This window comes from Monocercomonoides exilis (genome assembly GCF_001643675.1).
Source record: "Monocercomonoides exilis strain PA203 chromosome Unknown scaffold19-1596985, whole genome shotgun sequence".
Lineage (NCBI taxonomy): Eukaryota > Preaxostyla > Oxymonadida > Polymastigidae > Monocercomonoides > Monocercomonoides exilis.
The window spans coordinates 67478-85552 of NW_027150564.1; the positions used below are offsets into that span (position 1 = coordinate 67478).

At 37.8% G+C, this 18075-nt stretch overlaps 5 protein-coding genes across 5 annotated transcripts; 1 reads left to right on the forward strand and 4 right to left on the reverse strand.

Moving 5' to 3' along the window:
• Positions 1-643: 643 nt before the first annotated feature.
• On the reverse strand, positions 644-2690 carry MONOS_14687 (uncharacterized protein; the record flags this gene model as incomplete). The annotated part of the gene is made up of 3 exons (XM_067867510.1): positions 644-2467; positions 2525-2639; positions 2686-2690. 3 exons carry the CDS (start codon positions 2688-2690, stop codon positions 644-646), a joined length of 1944 nt encoding a protein of 647 aa, XP_067728313.1.
• Positions 2691-3084: 394 nt separating this feature from the next.
• Positions 3085-10713, forward strand: MONOS_14688 (uncharacterized protein; the record flags this gene model as incomplete). The annotated part of the gene is made up of 6 exons (XM_067867511.1): positions 3085-3322; positions 3395-3494; positions 3546-3606; positions 3667-3808; positions 3880-9764; positions 9932-10713. 6 exons carry the CDS (start codon positions 3085-3087, stop codon positions 10367-10369), a joined length of 6864 nt encoding a protein of 2287 aa, XP_067728314.1. The 3' UTR covers positions 10370-10713.
• On the reverse strand, positions 10653-11674 carry MONOS_14689 (uncharacterized protein). Its single transcript, XM_067867512.1, has one exon. It carries the CDS (start codon positions 11632-11634, stop codon positions 10822-10824), a length of 813 nt encoding a protein of 270 aa, XP_067728315.1. The 5' UTR covers positions 11635-11674; the 3' UTR covers positions 10653-10821.
• A 4183-nt stretch (positions 11675-15857) lies between these two features.
• MONOS_17481 (uncharacterized protein) lies at positions 15858-16606 on the reverse strand (the record flags this gene model as incomplete). The annotated part of the gene is made up of 5 exons (XM_067870405.1): positions 15858-15880; positions 15943-16126; positions 16277-16356; positions 16427-16501; positions 16558-16606. 5 exons carry the CDS (start codon positions 16604-16606, stop codon positions 15858-15860), a joined length of 411 nt encoding a protein of 136 aa, XP_067728316.1.
• Positions 16607-16670: 64 nt separating this feature from the next.
• Positions 16671-18024, reverse strand: MONOS_8188 (uncharacterized protein). Its single transcript, XM_067878575.1, has one exon. The coding sequence runs from the start codon at positions 18008-18010 to the stop codon at positions 17081-17083; it is 930 nt and encodes a 309-aa protein (XP_067728317.1). The 5' UTR covers positions 18011-18024; the 3' UTR covers positions 16671-17080.
• Between the last annotated feature and the right edge of the window lie 51 nt (positions 18025-18075).

Below are 18075 nucleotides of genomic sequence, written 5' to 3' on the forward strand. Positions count from 1 at the left end.
CCATTTTGAAACATTCCTTTGCAAATTCATTAAACAAGGAAAATGAAAATGATATAATGCTGGAAAAATGATATTATTATGGGGCAATTGTGTGTTCAAGAAAAAATGATTTAAAAATATTTAAATAAAACGTTTTAAATATTTGTAAATAAATAAATAAATAAATAAAAAAAAAAAAAAAAAAAAAAAAAAAAAAAAAAAAAATATTGGTAAAAAAGATTCAATAATACGATTCTCTATTTATTCTTTGTAATATATCAAATAATAAATGATTGAAAGGACAAACATTAAAACTAGCAAACAAATAATAATCTCTTGAAAATTCTTGAAAAATGTAAAAGAAATTCTCAGACGGATAATTCAGTGGAATGTTGATTATAAAAATTCAAAAAAAGTTTACAATAATGCAAGCAATGGTAGTTTAAAAAAAAAAGGAAACGTATGCATAGTAATGATATGTTAACATTTCGATGAATTCCACTAAGATTAATGCAAAAAACTTTTCAAAAAATAGTCTTTTTGAGCAGGAAAAACCAATCAAATAAAATCATATCATTTTTGATTGGATCTGGATTTACTCATCGCTGTATCAATTTTGATTCTAAGAGTCGGTATATAAACATTCAATACAAAAAACATTTTCTCATTTTTCGTTTGTTGCAGTAACGATAATTCCTGATGGAATTGATACAACAAGAATCGGAGGTATTTCAAGTTGGTCAATAAGTTCAATATGCTCTGATAAATTCCTCAAATTATCCTCCTGCTCATCAAACAACGAATCTTCACTTTCATTTGTGCTGTTTGATTCATCCTCTTCTGAACTATCATTTTCGTCATTTTCATTATGCTCCTCAGCATTCTCTCGAATATTTCTTCTTCTGTGATGTTCCTGGTGCTCATGCACAATCTCGTCTCGCCCTTGTTCCGGTGTCAGTTCGCCCATTAGCATCAGTATGTGCAAGAGTGGATTGATCTCTCTCATCTCATGCTGCTCTCTTTCCCTCTCGTTTTCTCCCGCATTGTTTCTGTTCCTTCTCCGATTCCTTCCGTTCTGCGTGGCAAAGTCACCAAATAGCAGCCCGTTTTGCAATCCAGCAGCAGGAGAATTCGTGTCTGTCTGCCTTTCTATGTCAATGTCAATCTCATCCACAAGTGCTCTTCTCTCTCTTTGCGTTAGTCTTCTTTGCTGACGACCCTGGTGCCTCCTCTCTGTTGTATTTCTGGTTCTACCATTTTCATCCCCTTCGTCATCGTTGCCTTCTTGCTCACCGTGAATCTCATCCAAATCTTCTTCTAAGCCTAACAATTCCTCAAAGTGTACTGCTTCTTCCACTCTTCTTTCTTCCTCTTGTGAAAGCACTCTCAAATATAGTCCGTTCTTTTTCGCCCTAAAGCTGATTCTGTTCATGAAAGTAACGTGGTTAAGGTCAATCCCTTGGAACAGGTTTGTTTCGCCTCTTTCCCCGCCATGCTGATTAGCATTAGCATTAAAAATTGCGGCTCGTCTCCTTCGCTCAGCAATTGCATTTCTCAGCTCTGTTTCTCCAGCCTTTCCAAATGAAATGATGTCGAAGAAAATCGAGCAAAGCACAATTGTTGTCAAGTCTCCAAAGTCGTCCATAATAAGTGTAATGAATCCGAGTGGTTGTGGAAGTGCAATGAAGAATATAAGATATATGCACCGAACGGCTGCATACACAATAAACACAAACTGAAGCCTGGAAAAGAATGTTAGCCGATTGCGGAAAGGAAGGGAGAAACTCATTGGGTGAAGTGGAGAAAGAAGAAGTTGATTCTGCAACGCAGTTTTGTTTGTCTTCACGTTGGAGAACCAGTGATATGTAAGAAGAAATAAAATGATTATAAGAGCAATAAATGTCATTTTGTCGTAGAATATCATCATCATTCGAAAACCCATCGACGCAAGAGATACAATCACAATTGCAGCCCATGATGTCTTTTGGGTTTTTCTGTGTGTAACAGATGATCCCAGAGCCCCAAGCCATAGGAATACAATTGGAATTACACATCCAATTGATGTTACAATCTCTAACAATATGCGGAACCATAATGGTCGTTCACGTCGGTAAAGCGGAATCGTATCAATGCTCAATGCACGTAATAATGAAGAGATGACATGCACGATGCACATGCATATTTGCGTCCAATGCAATATGCATCCAACTTCAAGTGAATGAAAAAAAATCACACGAATAAGACTATAAACTGTCAACAACGCCCAAATCCCTGTTGATGCATAATAATAAATAGGAAGCGGAATTTCGTAAGAAGGGATATGCACGCTGCCAGGATTAAGAAAAGATCCACTCACAGACACCCTTCCGGAACGAAGTTCGCAATTTGACAAAGCAATTGTGTACTGATTGTTATCTGGAATAGGAAGGTGATAGTTGCCAGAAGATTTTATGTCCAATAAAGATAATTTTTGTTTATATTTGGGCTCCTTTTTATTTAAAAATGGAATTTCAATGAAAAAACAATATAAATGTAAATGTCAAACTTGGAGGTCTCTCATAAACACAATGCATTCTTTTGTTCCATCTCGCACGTGGTGATCCATTTTTTCGAACTGTACAGTGGGCATAGAAAAAAGTGTCAATTTCTGATTCTTATTTCTTTATACAAAAATATAACTTTCAAAATAAATAATATCTGGCAAACTGCATATCTACATGTATTTCGACAAAACCCCCTATTTAATAAGAAAAGAGTACATTTGTTTTATCCAAATAAAAAGCAGATACAATTGTTATAAATTATTTAGGATAAAAATAAACCTCTTAAAAAACTAAAGTTACCAATAACATATAATCTAGACGAAACTGACCAACTACGTTTAAATTCTAATGAATAGCATTGTCTCAAAATTAAAAATGCTGAAACAAAGAAATACAGCATCGGTAAAACGAAAACAGAAATATTAAAAATACTATGGGAATATGAAGAATGGAATCATTATTCTTTTCAAAAATGAATGGAAGAGATCGATAAATTCTCTAAGATAATGAAGAACTTAAAAATGACAAACAAAAATTTTATATGGTTTAGAGATCATATAACATGGATTCTTCGATAATAAAGGCATTTATTGAGATGCTAAAAGCATCAAAATTGCAACCAGATCTACAGCCTTCGCATTACATTAATTTTTGGTCATTGATGAAAAATACCACAAATGCTGCAATTGTTCTTCAATCATTGATACAAAAAGCGTGTGGAGTTCAATCTGACCAAGTTGAACAGTATCTGGCGAATGTTAAAGCGAAAAAAAAGCCACCAGAACGTGAAAAAGTCGAAGGCATGATATTTCAGTTCGTTTATAAAAAAATAAAAGAGAAAAATATGAAATGTTTTTCAAATTATTTTTCAGAAACAAAAATAGCAGCTTATTTGAATAGTGCATTTTATCTTTCGTTATTTTGCGACTGCCCCCCAACAAATGTTGAAGTTACAGAATCAATCAACCTTTGGTAAATGTTTTTTTGTTTGGTTTTCTGGGTTATATTGTTTTCCATTTTTAGGAAAGTAACAATTGGAACTTCAATGGAAGAGAAAACCGCTCATGGAGAACAGCTTGCATTTGTGTGGAGATTGTGCTTCTAGTGATATTTATAGATTTATGTTTTCAATTTTTCTTTTCAGTTCCATAAGGTTCTGACAACCTCAGGGCAAACAAGAGAAAACGTAATTTCAAGATTATTTGACATACTTGTTTACATTCCCCTTCATAACTCTAACGCGCTTACAAGCAGTCTACGTCTCACCACACATTTTTCAAACCATCGTATGAGGAAAAAAATGATGTTTTGATATTTTGAGATTTAATTTCTTTTCTTTAAAAATATTTAATGTCAGACATTGTCCTTCTTGTGATGATTTATTTGCTGCGTTGCACGAATTTCCGGAGTTTTGGAGGGGATGCGTTTGGTGGTGATGCCCAACTGAACCTGTCAGTCATGAAAAAGAGTGAGGCTCCCCAAGCAGAGTCTTCAAGCACAGAAAGCGGAAAGCCACAGCAGTCACATGCACACGAGCCGATCGAAAGCGAACTGGCATTTTCAAAGCCGAAGTGGATTTCGGAGGCGTCGGACGTGATGGAAGGGTGGATGGCGTCGTCGTCTTCGCCGCTTTTTGACTCGCCGTTCTACAAAGAGTGGCAGAGGAGAGACATCCTGGCAGAGGAGCAGCGGAAGAAGGCGAAAAAGAAGAAGGAAGAGCAGCGTGGGAAGGAAGAGAAAGCAGCAGGCGAAGGCGACGAAAAACGAGAGGCAGATTCTGCGAGTGTTGGGGCTGAGGGAAAAGGCAGTGTCAATGAAGGAGCTAATATTGCCAGCACTTCTCTTTCTACCAGTGCTTCAGGTTCTGCGGGTTCTGATGCAAATGATACAGACACACAGAACAATGCTGAAGCTAATAAGGAAGAGATGGGCGAAGCAAAAGAAGCCACTCAAACTGATATCAAAACAGACTCACAGCTCAATTCATCTGCTGAATCAACAGAGAAAGCTGCGGAAACAGACAAAGAATCATCTTCAGCTGTATCAGAGCAGACGAACTGTTCGACTGATACTTCAATTTCATCGTCTCAAGAACAGTCTCAGAGTGGAGAATCAACAGCTGCTCAGCAACCTTCTTCATCTGCTGAACAAAAAAGTGCAGAATCAGAAACATCTTCAAGCCATTCTTCCTCTTCCAACGACGAAAACACGAAAAAAAGTGATAGCTCCGAATCCAAACTGGAGCAAGAAGCAGAATCGCAGTCGTCCACAGACAAAGACACATCAGATCAGAATGTTCCACCGCCGTGCTACACAACTCTTTCTTCTCTTCCTCCACACGCAAGTGCTCAGCCGTCCATTTCACTCCTCCGCAAAGTGGTGTGGCAGAAGATGCAGCTGTCGTCCCGCCTGCTGCAGCACATCTCTGACCTCTTCCTCCTCCCCAACATCTCCGAGCGCATCCTCTCTCTCTGCCTCTCTCTCCGCCACCTGCTCCTCACCCGCTGCCCAGCTGCTGACCCCATCTCCCTCCTCTCTCTGGCTGTGCACTTGAGGCCGTTTGTGCTGCAACCGCATCCTGTTGGTGGAGTGGCAAGGGACACATTGACGGTGGTGCAGGAGGAGCTGTGTGTGACAGGGATGACAGCGATGAAGGCGAAGTACACTGCACTCTGCGACGAAGAGGAGAGAGTGAGGAGAATCGCAGGGAAAGAACAGAGTGGAGGAGGAAGAGGAGAAGGAGAAGGAAGAGAAGGGAGAAGAAGAAGAGCAAGCTCAGCAGATAGAAATAGCAGAGACACAGAAGTGACTAAGCTGAGCCGCAGCAACAGCAAAAGCAGCTGCAACAGTCTGAATCAGCCACAAATGACAGAGAATCCAACAGAATCGCAAAATGAGCTTATTCTTCGTGAGAGCATTCCAACAGACATCCGCCCGACCATTCCAGTTGTGACATCTGACTTTGCTCTGCAGCATCCGATGGCATCTCTTGTGCTCACACAGTCAACACGCTCTGTGCACCACCACAAGAGACAGAATAATAATAGTAATAGTTATAATAATAGGACAAGTGCAGAGGGAAAGGGTAACACACAGGAGAGTAATCTTTCTGCTGTTAATTCACCTGTGGGAAAGAGGATTGCTTCTGGCAGTTATTCTCCAATTGTGTCATCAATATCATCATCATATTCATCATCATCATATTCATCATCATCATATTCTTCTTCTTCTCTTTCATCCACCACTCCTCCTTCGATAGTCCCTCCTCGCCCACCAATTGAAGTGCTTGTCTCATCCTTCCTGGCTGACATCATCAACTGCTACATCCCCCTCAACTTCCCTTCTCCTGCTGCTGTCTCTGCTATGAATCCGACTTCTTCATCTGAATCTTCTGAGTCTTCTGACACATCTTCTTCTTTTTCCTCTTCTTCCTCTTCCTCCTCTTCTGATTCGTCTGGTTCTGCTTCTGATTCTTCTTCTGATTCTTCTTCCGATACTTCTTCTGCTTCAAACACAACAGACACCACATCTTCTGAACACACTTCAGTCACTGAAACATCTTCACCATCCTCTTCCTCTTCCTCTTCCTCTCCTTCCTCTTCCACCCCCATCCCCTCCTCCCCTTCCCCTTCCCCTTCCTCCTCTCCTCCTCCTCTTTCCTCTGACATTCTCTCTCCCTCTCTCCTCTCCCATGTGGCAGGCGCTGCCATGTGTCTCCCTTCCTCCCGTCTGATGCCTCTTCTCCATCGCATCATGCGCATCTTCAGCGACCTCTGCGAAGCCAAAAAGGAGTTCCTCTCACAAGTCATCGCTTCTTCGGCTGTCCCTTCCACTTCCACTCCTTCTGCTGCATCGTCTGAGTCCTCCCTCCGCCGCTCTGTCTCTCTCTTCTCTTCCTCCGTCGCTCAAAACACTGTTGCTTCTTCTTCTTCTTCTTCCTCTTCCTCCTCTTCCTCTTCTCCTTCCTCTTCTCCTTCCAATGCTAATAATGATGCCAATAATCCTCACAATCTCAGCAACCTCAGCAAAGTCAGCAGTGCCAGCAAGCTGCCCAACTTTTCTGTCTCCTCGTTTGTCGCTCTCACCTCCTCAGACACTTCTTCTGAGCACAGACGGGCGGTTGTGGAGTGGCTGTGGCAGGTGAAGGAAGAGGGCACGCAACATTACAAGGCGTTCCTTCGCCTTCCTCCTCTCATGCAGAGGGTTCAGATGGAATATATAGATGATTGTAATGTGAAGAATGTTTGCTCAACAATGTCAAGCTCTCCTAATTCTTCTTCTTCTTCTCATTCTTTGGCTGCTAATCTCTCAACTGCCCAACTTACACGAACGAACTCCTCTTCCTCTCCACAACGTCCTCTTTCTCTTTCTCTCACTTCATCCACAAATAATCGCAGTTCATTATCATTATCATCTTCAGCATTCCCTTCTTCTTCCTCTTCTTCTTCCTCTTCTTCCTTCTCTTCCCCTTCCATTCTCTCCAGTTCTCTTCCACTTCAGTTGGTTTCTCCTCATTTGCCTCGTCTATTCCACCAGCCAGATCTGATGCGCCATGACTTCTCCTGTTTCGTCCTCAGCGACGGCGACTACAACACCCTCACTGGCATCATCGTTGAGGGACTGCTTAGCTTGCAGGATGATGAATGGAATAACTATGCTCTTTCTTCTTCTTCTTCTTCTTCTAATTCTCCAAGAGGAAAACTCTTTGAACAGTCTCTTCTTTCCAATGATCATTCACTATCATCTTCTTCTTCTCCCTCTCCCTTTCCCTCTCCCTCTTCTTCCACTCATAAGTCTCAACCGTCCCCTCCTCTTCGCATCGTCCTGATGGGCGGAAATTTGGAAGTGCACAAAGCAGTCAACGCGCTCTTCCAGGTGCAGACGACGTTTCCCCATCTGCTGAAGCACAAGCAGGTGCTCTTCTACCTCGTGCCCCTCACTCCTCACAAGAGAGACCCAGACGCTGCTCGTGTTGCAAACAGAGGGAATGGGCAAACAGGTGCAGAGAATATGGGCGCTTTGGCTGCTGGCTTGTCGTTCGGGTCGTTTGATGTGGGAAATGCTTCGGCACCGCCGTCTTCTACTTCTCCATCTGTTTCATCGTCTGTTTCATCATCGTCATCATCCTCTTCTTCTTCTTCAATTTCAACTTCTTCACTTTCTTCTCCTTCTTCTCCTTCAGCTACCACATCCACCACCACCACCACCACATCCCTCCCTCTCTCTTCTCTTCCACTCCCCCGCTCTCCTCTCGAAGATGAGAATCGTCTTGGCCTCTATCTCTCTTCCATCGATCCCTGGTTCCATCACCTCGTGTTCCTCCCTTGGTCTTCTCAGCAGCCACTGGCGTTTCCTTCGATGAAGACAACTGCTGCTGATTTCTCGTCGCTGGAGCAGAAGAACGGGGCGTGGACGGTTGGAGTGGAGGGAGAGGAGGAGGAAGAAGAGGAGAAAGAGAGAGAGAAGGAGAAAGAGGAAAAAGGAAAGGAAAACAAGGTTTGTTGTTTAGAAAATGAGGCTGTTACTGTATCTGAGGGATCTGCTCAGAAAGATGAATGCAAAGAGCAAAGCAACTCAGAGAAACAAAAGACAAACACAAAGACAACAAATGAAGAAGAATCCAATGGAGAAGGAAAAGAAGAGAAGAAGAAGGAAGAAGAAAAAGAGCAAAAAGAGCAATCAACAGAAAAAGCAGAAGAAGCGAAGGATTCGACAACAGAGAGTGAGACAGATGCCAAAATGAATGAAGCATCAAATGTGACACAGCCATTCTCTCTTTCAGCTGCTGACAGCCAACAAAGTGCCTGTGAGCATTCGAATGCTGCTGCAATCTCTTCTTCTTCTTCTTCCACCTCATCTTCATCTCCTTCTTCATCTTCTCCTTCTCCTTCCTCCCCTTCCAACAGCCAACTATCCAAAAGACTCTCCCTCACTCGTTCACGTGCCTCTTCCGTCTCCTCCAGCAGCATCCACCAGAACATCCTCCACCCTCACTCTTCTTCTCTCTCTGCCTCCTCCAGCTGCCTCGCTTCTGCCTCGCTCTCCCCTTCTTTCCTATGCAAGCGCGCCTCCTTCTCTTCTCTTTCTCCTGTCACACAGCTCGTCCACTACGCCGAGCACAGCCACAGAGGACATGTTACCCACACCCACCTGCACACTGCTGTCTCTCTCCCTTCTGCCCTCCACACAGGATTCGCCTCTCTCTCTCTAAGACCTCCCCTCGTATCACCTGCTGCCAGACACCTTTCGCAGCTGACGGCTCTGCACAAATCGAGAATAACACTCTCTTCGTTCGACGAGGCAGCCCCTCTGCATGCAGTGGACGATGCAATGCAGCTGCTGCTGACGATGGCACAACACAAACGAGCACTGAACATTTGGATAGCAGAGATGTGGTCGAAGGGCAAGCAGTGGGCAGAAGAGAGAGAGAGGAGAGAGAGGGAGATGGAGGCAGAGAGGCAGCAGATAAGACGAGGAGAGGCTGATTCGTCAAAGTCAGCGGCGAAACAGGAGGAGCTCCCGAAACCCATCTGGGCATGGTTCACGCCATATTCCTCTTCTTCTCTCTCTCAGTCATCTTCTGCTTCTACTTCTTCTCTGTCTTCATCATCATCATCTTCTTCTTCTTCCTCTTCTTCCTCATCATCATCCTCCTCTTCTTCTTCTTCCTTCTCTTACTCAGGTGCAACATCCACATATGCTCAATCAGAACTCATAGAAGTTCCAGTGTCTTCTCTTTCTTTGACTCTTTTGGAGGCAGCCGACGATGTTTCGAAGAATCCGCTGCCTGAACGGGTGTTGAGGGAGCAGCAGCTGAAAAAAGAAGAAGAAGAAAGAGAGAAAGCGATGAAGGAAGCACTCGAAAAGGGAGAGGCAGTTGAAGGAGATAACTCCAACAGAACAGGCGAAGAAGGTGCAGATGATCTGATCTCCACACAAAGTGTGTCACAAATGGGGGACGACTCTTCTCTCTCCACACCTCCCACATCCTGTGTGGACGATGACCTCTCATCTGCTGCTCCTCTTTCTCCTCTTTCTCCGCTGGCTGCCCTGTCAGACGCTGCTGGCTGTCTCGATGCAGCTCAGTCAGCACAGTGGATGAGTCTCCACAGATGCGCCTTCTGCCTGCAGATGCTGTTGTGTGTGCCAGGCGTGGATAGCTTGCAGATTGTCCACTCTCTCATCGCCAGAAAGAATGTGAAGCATATCACACCGTGCAGACTGAGGCTGACTTTCTTGGAGGTATGCAATTGAATCTTTTCTTTATTTGGTTGAATGAAACATATATATTGTGATTAATATTGTCATTGTCATTTTGCATATATGTTTTTATAATTAATAATCTGTCAAATTTTCATTCCATTATTTTTTTTATTTTTCTATTTGACATGAACCGACTTTGCACTTAGGTCTCTACCGATAACACTCCGAAGGATGAGATCACAATTGCCACCACAGAGACGTGCTACTATTTATCAGCCACGTCTGTCCCACACTCAGACGACATTGGCTTTGCCGGAGCGCCTCACCTGGACTCGCTGGAGCTTGCTGTTCTGAGCAACGACTGGTCAGTCAGCCATGCTGAGTCTAACACTCGCTCCAAATCAACAGCATCTTCGGCTCTTTCTTCTTCCTTCTCAACAACTTTTTCGCCTGTTCTTCGGTGCTTCCGCGTGGCGCATCTTCAGATAGACACTTTGGGGCGAGACGCTGATGATTCGTTCTCCTTTTGGCTCGATGGGCAATTCTATGGGCCAAGTGCTCGCTTGTGCTTATCTCTGAACCAATCAGATATAACGGGCGTTGACGACAAAATGAATATTGCGTCTTTCTTCCCTTCTTTTTAAATTTTTGAGTTAGCCGCAATTATATTTATGAAGTTCTAAGTGTTTGTTATATTTTTATACAAAACATAAAACATAAAAATTTATTTGTTATTTTTAGTAAACGTTTAAGAAAGAAATAATTATCATATGTTTTTCATGTTGTTATTTATTTCTTGGTAGTTTCTCTTTAGTATCAAAATTATTAATTTTGAATAAAATACAGATATTTTGTTGTGTTTGTATTTTTTGAAGGCCCTGCAAATATTCCATTTGTATTATAAAGAAGTTTATTTGCAATTGCTTTGAATCACATCAAATATATTGTTTGATTTTCTGTTGCATCATTAACACATAACGATTTTTAAGATCATTTATAAATTATCCAAGTTAAAATATTTGGAAATGCAAGACTTTTAATTGAAAACAAAATTATCTAACATTGAATAATGTTTAAGAAAGATAGGAAAAGCAATTTAACATCCGCCATATCCACAGTTTGATGAACGCAAGCATCCTCCTCCTCCGTAGATTCCGCGGGAGTTGCAGTTCAAGCCAGCAGCATTGTTGTAGCAGTTGTTAGCGTTTCCGCAAGCATGGTTTCCGGCAATGCGGCGTGATCCAGCACACATGTTGGCATGTCCCATGTCATAGCAATCGTTTCCTGTGCTAATTGCTTCGTTTGCACGACGGATCATAAACTCATCTGCGCATTTTTGAGCATAGGCACGGTCACCATGAACGCGACATGCATCAGCATTCATGTGAGCTCCGTTAGCTGATCCGCAAATTGCACCTTGGTTGTATCCGCAGTTTCTGTTTCCAGCACCATAGCAATTGGCTGATTTTCCGTTCGCATATCCTGCACCTCCTCCTCCTCGGATAGATGATGTTTGACCATACATGCGTGGGGCTTGGCACATATTTCCGTAGTTACCATAGCCACCATTCATTCCATTGCATCCCATTCCGTTGTATCCCATTCCGTTGTATCCCATTCCATTACATGCATCACAAGGAGCTGCACAAGCACACAACTCATAGCAGCATCCATCAGGATAGCAGCAAGATCCGCAGCACATCTCCTCAAGTTCTTCATCAGAAAGTTCAGACCCACACAAAAAGCCCATTCCTCCCATACCCATTCCTCCCATGCCCAATGCACCAAGGCCTCCCATTCCTCCCATGCCTCCGAATCCGCCCATTCCTAATCCGCCAAGTCCTCCCATTCCTCCCCAGAATTGTGCAGTCAATGCTGCAAGTGAAAGAAGTCCAACAAAGAATTTCATTCAGAATATCTGATTGGTATCAATAACAGATATTTTGTTTTAAAGGATAATATTTAAACGAATTTATCTTGTCAAGTTTACAGTTAAGACATGAATTAAAAATAAAGCTCAAGTCGAATACGAAATTATTTGATTATGGGTCAAAATGGTTGGAAAAAAACATAATTTATCGTTTTTGAAATCACTGCTTAATTCATTTTTTATTTGATCGTTTCAATTAAGCTTATCTGACAAGGCAAATCAAATAGTGCCTCGTTAGTCCCTTTGCGAAAAAAATGATTTGTATGAATTAAAAAAAAAATACTGAGTTCAATGCATAGATTTCCAAGTGAAAAAAATGCACCAGAATCAAAAATCAAAACAATGCATTAATCTTTTGTTTGAAATGTTGCAGAAACATTAATTTATTTCTAAATTTTCTTTTATAACGGAATGTCTTTTTCTCGACAAATCCATCCGATTATTATCATTCAACGAATGCAATACCAAGTTTTTGTTTTTTATAGAAATTTGCCGTTAACAATTAACATTCAAGTCCATTTGAATTTTTGGAAAATAATATAACGTTTCTGATGAAATCAATTTCAAATGAATATTTTTTATGAAATAACAATTATTATTCAACAGCAATCATTTTTCAACCATCGAAAAATAAACCAAAGAGCTAAATAATTTTTGTTGTTTTTCCAAATGAAAGTTCATGTCATGATGTGCAGGATTTGAGTATCTGAACGAAATAGAAAAAATAACAAACCTGATTTCTCGTTCGTTATTTCGTGCTAACTCCACTTATATTAATATCGCGTGAGGCAGACTTTATCCATAAAAATTATTAAATAGATCATTCAAAAATTTGAATAAAATTGAAAAACTCAAAAAAAAGTTGGTACACATATCGCAAAAAATTCCGTACATCGCATAAAATACAAGACAAGATCGATTTCACAATAACTGCAAGAGGAATAATTCTGACAATTTTCCTCAAAATATATCTCATCAATGCAAACTCATTTGGCTTATCAAACTTCCATTTTCATGAAGACTGAATATAGAAAAAATTATTTTTGAAATTTAGGAGAAACTCAATATCATATTTCTCCTAAATTTCAAAAATAATTTTTTCTATATTCAGTCTTCATGAAATGACAATATGATTTCAAAGCCAAAACATAAAAGATTTGAATCAGATAAAATGAAATCACAAATGAGATTTTATTGTGATGTCAGTTCAATCAATTTCAACGTTTGAACAAAAAAGTTCTATTCTTTCAAATTGCAGCTATTTTGTGGAAAAGTGAAATTATAAAAAGAAAAAAAAAAAAAAAAAAAAAAAAAAAAAAAAAAAACAGATATTTGATCACCAATGACAAAAAATTAAAAAATCAATAAAAACAAATTGATAAAGATTTCATTCATAAATATTCAATTGATGATGTCATCTTCCTATGTGAATGAAAGAAATAAAATTTTGTTCATTTTATTAAAAACAAAAATGTTTATACAGTCAAAACCGGATAAAATCTCATCGATTTTTGCACAACTTTTTGTGACATTGTCCGATTGTGATTATATTCGATGAGACAGTGCACAGAAAAGTTTAAAAATTAATTTATGAAATAATTAATTATGAGTCAATTTTTTTATTTTTGGAAATGTTTCACAAAAACAAGTTTTTCAATAAAAACAACAATTTTTTTTATTTTATTATGTTATACTGACTTATTTGAACATTTTTATGAAAAAGCGAAAAATAGAAAATTATAATCAAATAATCGTTTTTTCATTGAAAAATGAACCCATAATAATTTTTAATGTGATTGAAAATATTCAGCCGTGTGATTATATGCGATGGAAAAAAAAAGGGAAAAAAATATTTGTGCATCGAAAATTGTGACTATAAACAAATGTGAATAAATTCAACGTGATTATATCCGGTTTAGACTATTATTCAAATAATGCACAATTCATTTTGCATCAATATTTGCAACAAAACCAACAAAATTATATCTAAATGATTCAACACAATAATTTTTGATGTGCATGAGCACGAAAGTCATTGAGTGTAATAAGAAGGATTTTATAACAAATATTGTGGCAAAAAGAAATGTTCATTATGAAAATTATTAACATTTTTATTTTTTATCAAAGGAACTTTTATAGAAAATCTTTCATACATAGAGGAAGATGACACACTCGATTGAATGTTTTTGAAGGTCAGTCAAAGTTCATTGATTGACCTTCAAAAACTTTAAATTTGAATGACAAAATAATATCGATTTTTTATTCAAAAAATGAACATCAATTAAGCTTTTTTCTTTTTTGTGAAACAATAATCCAAAAAAATGGGGCATTGTATAACAATTCAAGCATTATCGTTAACTAAATATGTACTTTTAATGAGCTTTTTGTGATCAAAAAAACGCAATAAAAATGTGTTAATTTTGGAAATACGTATGAGGTCACAAAACATAAAAATATTTCATCAATGATGTTTGTTTTCAATTGTGAAAATTTAATATATTTTGAAATCTGATAAAGTTTAATTATATTATAAGTGAAACAAAGTTTTCAAAATATGTGCAAATAACGCATGAAAGCACGTATTTTCCCCCAAATGTCAATCAATTGTTATTTTTTCAATTTCACAATGTTGTGATCAACGAAATGAAATGAACTCTTCAAAGTTTGTGATTCATTTGTAGGTTTATCTTAATGAATGATTCGGCTAAATTTCAAACTTTTTTTCCATTGAAAATATGATTTCATTTTTAATCACCCATTGATATTCAAAATTCACGGTTTTTTTTTTGAACTTTTATTCTTTTCAAAAAAATATTTAACATTGGAAAAGAACGATGAACAACTCTATACGTAAAAGTGATTATTAAAAACATGAATCATATTCATTATCTAAAAAGTTCACAAAGTATTTGATAAATTTATAGTTAAAAGCTCATTAAAACATTTATGAAAAAATGAATAAAAAAATATTCAAAACTCAAATAAAAAGCATTCTTTTCCAAAATACTATTTGAAAAATTAAAAATGTTTCATTTACAGATGAAAATCAACTATTTCTTTGAAGGTGAGCTGCGCGAGCATCATCATAACCTTCTTTTTCGAGTTCATTATTTACCATTAACAGTTTACGCTTCCGCGCAAGCATTTCACCATCATTTTTCGATTCTCTAATGAAGATATCAAGACTTAGTAATAGAGAATCGATACATTCTTTGGAAGCGTTTATGAAATTCACATCAATATCATCAAATGATACAAAAGGTTTAATGCTTTCAAACAATTCTGCAAATTCAACGTATTGATATTGATAAATTAGAATATCAAGCCACAAAGCATTTTTGTTTAAGATTTCCGCATCAAAAAATCTTCTCTGCTGTAAAAACTCAAGATGTGAAATAGATTTGCATTTATTCTCTAATCCATCACGATTGCTATCAATCTTTCCCGTATTTTTCTTTTCGTGATGGTTTCGAAAATAGTTGATCAACGCAGCTCTTTCTGAAACGATGGACGAAGAAATTTGAATACATTTTTTCAATTCGCAATAAGTTAAGGGATTATGCTTTGAAAATACAAGAAATGAATTCAGAAATTCAACAAATGAATATTTGATGTACCAATCCTTTTTAAGCTGATCCAGTGACTTTACAATGTTTTCTATTGAATCTCCTTTCATTTCTTTCGATTCTCCATCATCAAAATATATGTTAACTTCTTTTTCGAAACATTTCCAATTCACAACGCAGCTTTCCTGTAAGCAGTTTTCAAACCAATCAATAGCAGTCAAAAACAACTTTGATCGTTCTTCAGCCGATAAATTAATATATTTATTATTTAAAATAGTGATAAGCAACCACGCAACATTATCTTTCCTCAATTTCATGAAATCAGTAAACACGAGCAGCTCTTTTTCCTTTTCCTTACATTCGTAGCTGTTTGTAATAGCCAACTGTTTTCGTTGCACATAAAGCTCAAAACGAACAATTTGATCAAGAAAAACGTTGAAATAATCATCAATAGCATCATCGTCACTATTGTGGTAACACCTCCATTTTTGCAATCTTTTCAAATTATGAATTGTAATTAATGCATTCATTATTATGTCGTTCCGAAAATTGAAATCAAAAATTTCCAGGAAACATTTGTTTTTGTAAATAGCTTGGTGAAAGTTCTCACTCGTCTTTCTCAAAACGTGGTCATTTTTACAGAATAAAGCCAGGAGCGTCTTTGATAATATGTCAAAAATCTGAAATTTGATAAGATCCCATTGATAAGTATTTGACATACATCCAACATATGCACATAAAATTCGAAACGATGCAGCCATTCTTGACGTTTGCATAACCAACGCTTCACACAACTCTTCAGTTTTTATATGTCCGTTCTCATCAAATGGAAATTTCTCTAAAATCTCTTTTTCATAGATCCAGTTTGACAACGTAGACTCAAAAAAACACCATCCACCATAGTCCTTACAAAAGAATAATTTCATTTGACATATTTCTAGAAGGAGCACAATTAATTCTTGTGTTTGCGCTTCAGGTTTGAAGTGGACATATATATTTCGAAGATCCAAAAAAAAGTCTCTTGATCCAGAAAGCAACATTTCGTTGTTATTGACACCCAATGTTAGAAAAATGATTTTTATTAATATTATAATGTGCCTCTGATTTGTAGATTCATATGCAATAGATGCAAGTTCTAAGAAAAAATAAATTAAAATAAACAATAAATCATTTCAAATTATTAAGATTATAATAAAGATTCAAACTTTGTAACGTCGTTCTATTTTCTGATTCAGCAATACGTTTTGACTCGCATTTTTTTGTATATTCGTCCAAAATTTCTGAAAATACAAAAAATAAATAGTTGAAATTGTTAACCTTTTCGAATACATCTAACCTTTAATATCACTATTGTATATTTCTTCTTCATTGAAAATATCAAACATAGATTTTAAACGTTCCTTGCCACACACACACAAATAAAAAGCAAGTCTATTATTATTATTAATGGGATAAGCAAAATTATTATTCGTTAAAAACCTAAATATGAGAGTTCACAATTAATTTAGCGCATTCAATACTTGCCATTTTACACTTTTTTCATAAAGAAAGAAATATATCCATTTCTCTTTTTCACAAATAAAACAAAGATGGAAAAAATAATTAATTAGGATTATTTCTCTTTGAAATTTCACAAGAAACACATATTCAAAATTAATTAATTTTCTCATTTAATAACATAAATCAAGACAAAACGATAATTTGACATGAATTACTTGAAGAAAAATATGAATAAATAAATTCAGATTTATAAAAAATTGTTTCATGAATATAAAGTGATATTGCTCATGAATAAAAAAATCAAAAAATATATAAAGAAAATCAATAAACTATAAAGATCACAAGAAAGGAATATAACTTTATTTTGAAGAGCATCCACAGCAAAAATGAGATTTTGGTCCATGAAAAGAACGCGAAGTGGTTTCAAATGGTGCAGATGGACCAACAATAAGCTTGCTATCTTGGGGCTTATAAATGTGCTTGTCATCTGGACGTCCAGGATCTTTGTATGTTTCCCTTGCTGTGGATTCCAACCTTCCAAGAGGACCTGCAGATTCTGGAACACCTTTAAAAGCTCTTTCTCTTGTAGGATAATCATCAGATGATGGACTTTTATATGTTCCGCGTGTTGTTGTAGTAAAATCTGTAGGGCGAGTTCCCAAAGGTTGTGTTGAACTCTTAAAAGGCAATGATCGTTCAGTAGGCTCTCCAAGGTAATTTGTTCTGTACTCTGTATCAAAAAGTCCAGGAGGAGATGATCTGGCCTTTGTTTCTCCTGGGCCCACAGACGGGCTATACAAATCTTCGCTTGGCTTGATGTATGTTTGCCTATATGTTGTATCGAATTTTCCAGGTTCTGATTTCATTGGAGAATTAAAAGAACGTACACGAGCAGGATAATCAGCTGAAGACGGAGCCTTATACGAATCTCTCGTCATTGTGTGCGGATCAAACGGTTCGCTACCCTTCCAAGAACGAGACTTAGCCAATGGCTCATGATCAACGTGTTTTGGAGTGTATTGGCGTTTCATTTCGGTTGCCATAGGAACCAAGCTGGGATCGGTTCCTAAGTTATCTGTTGGACGATATTGACGAGACGTTGGATAATCTTCATCGCTTGGGGGCTTGTGAAAACCTCTGCTAGTTGTGTTGAATGCATCAGGGTCATATGGCAAAGTTTTTGAAGATTTTGGTTGTTCTTTTCCATGACACAAACAGTCACATTTATGTGCGCATGTGCAGGGATAGTAAGGAGGACAAAGAGGAACAAGATCACAAGTTTTTGGCATAACGGTTTTTTGTAACCATATTACTTTCTTTTTGTTGAGACGAAATAAAGATTATTCTTTTTGAT

Bases quoted from the DNA above. Each gene is read 5' to 3' on its own strand.
- MONOS_8188 (XM_067878575.1), bottom strand. From the start codon at position 18,010: ATGCCAAAAACTTGTGATCTTGTTCCTCTTTGTCCTCCTTACTATCCC.
- MONOS_14689 (XM_067867512.1), bottom strand. From the start codon at position 11,634: ATGAAATTCTTTGTTGGACTTCTTTCACTTGCAGCATTGACTGCACAA.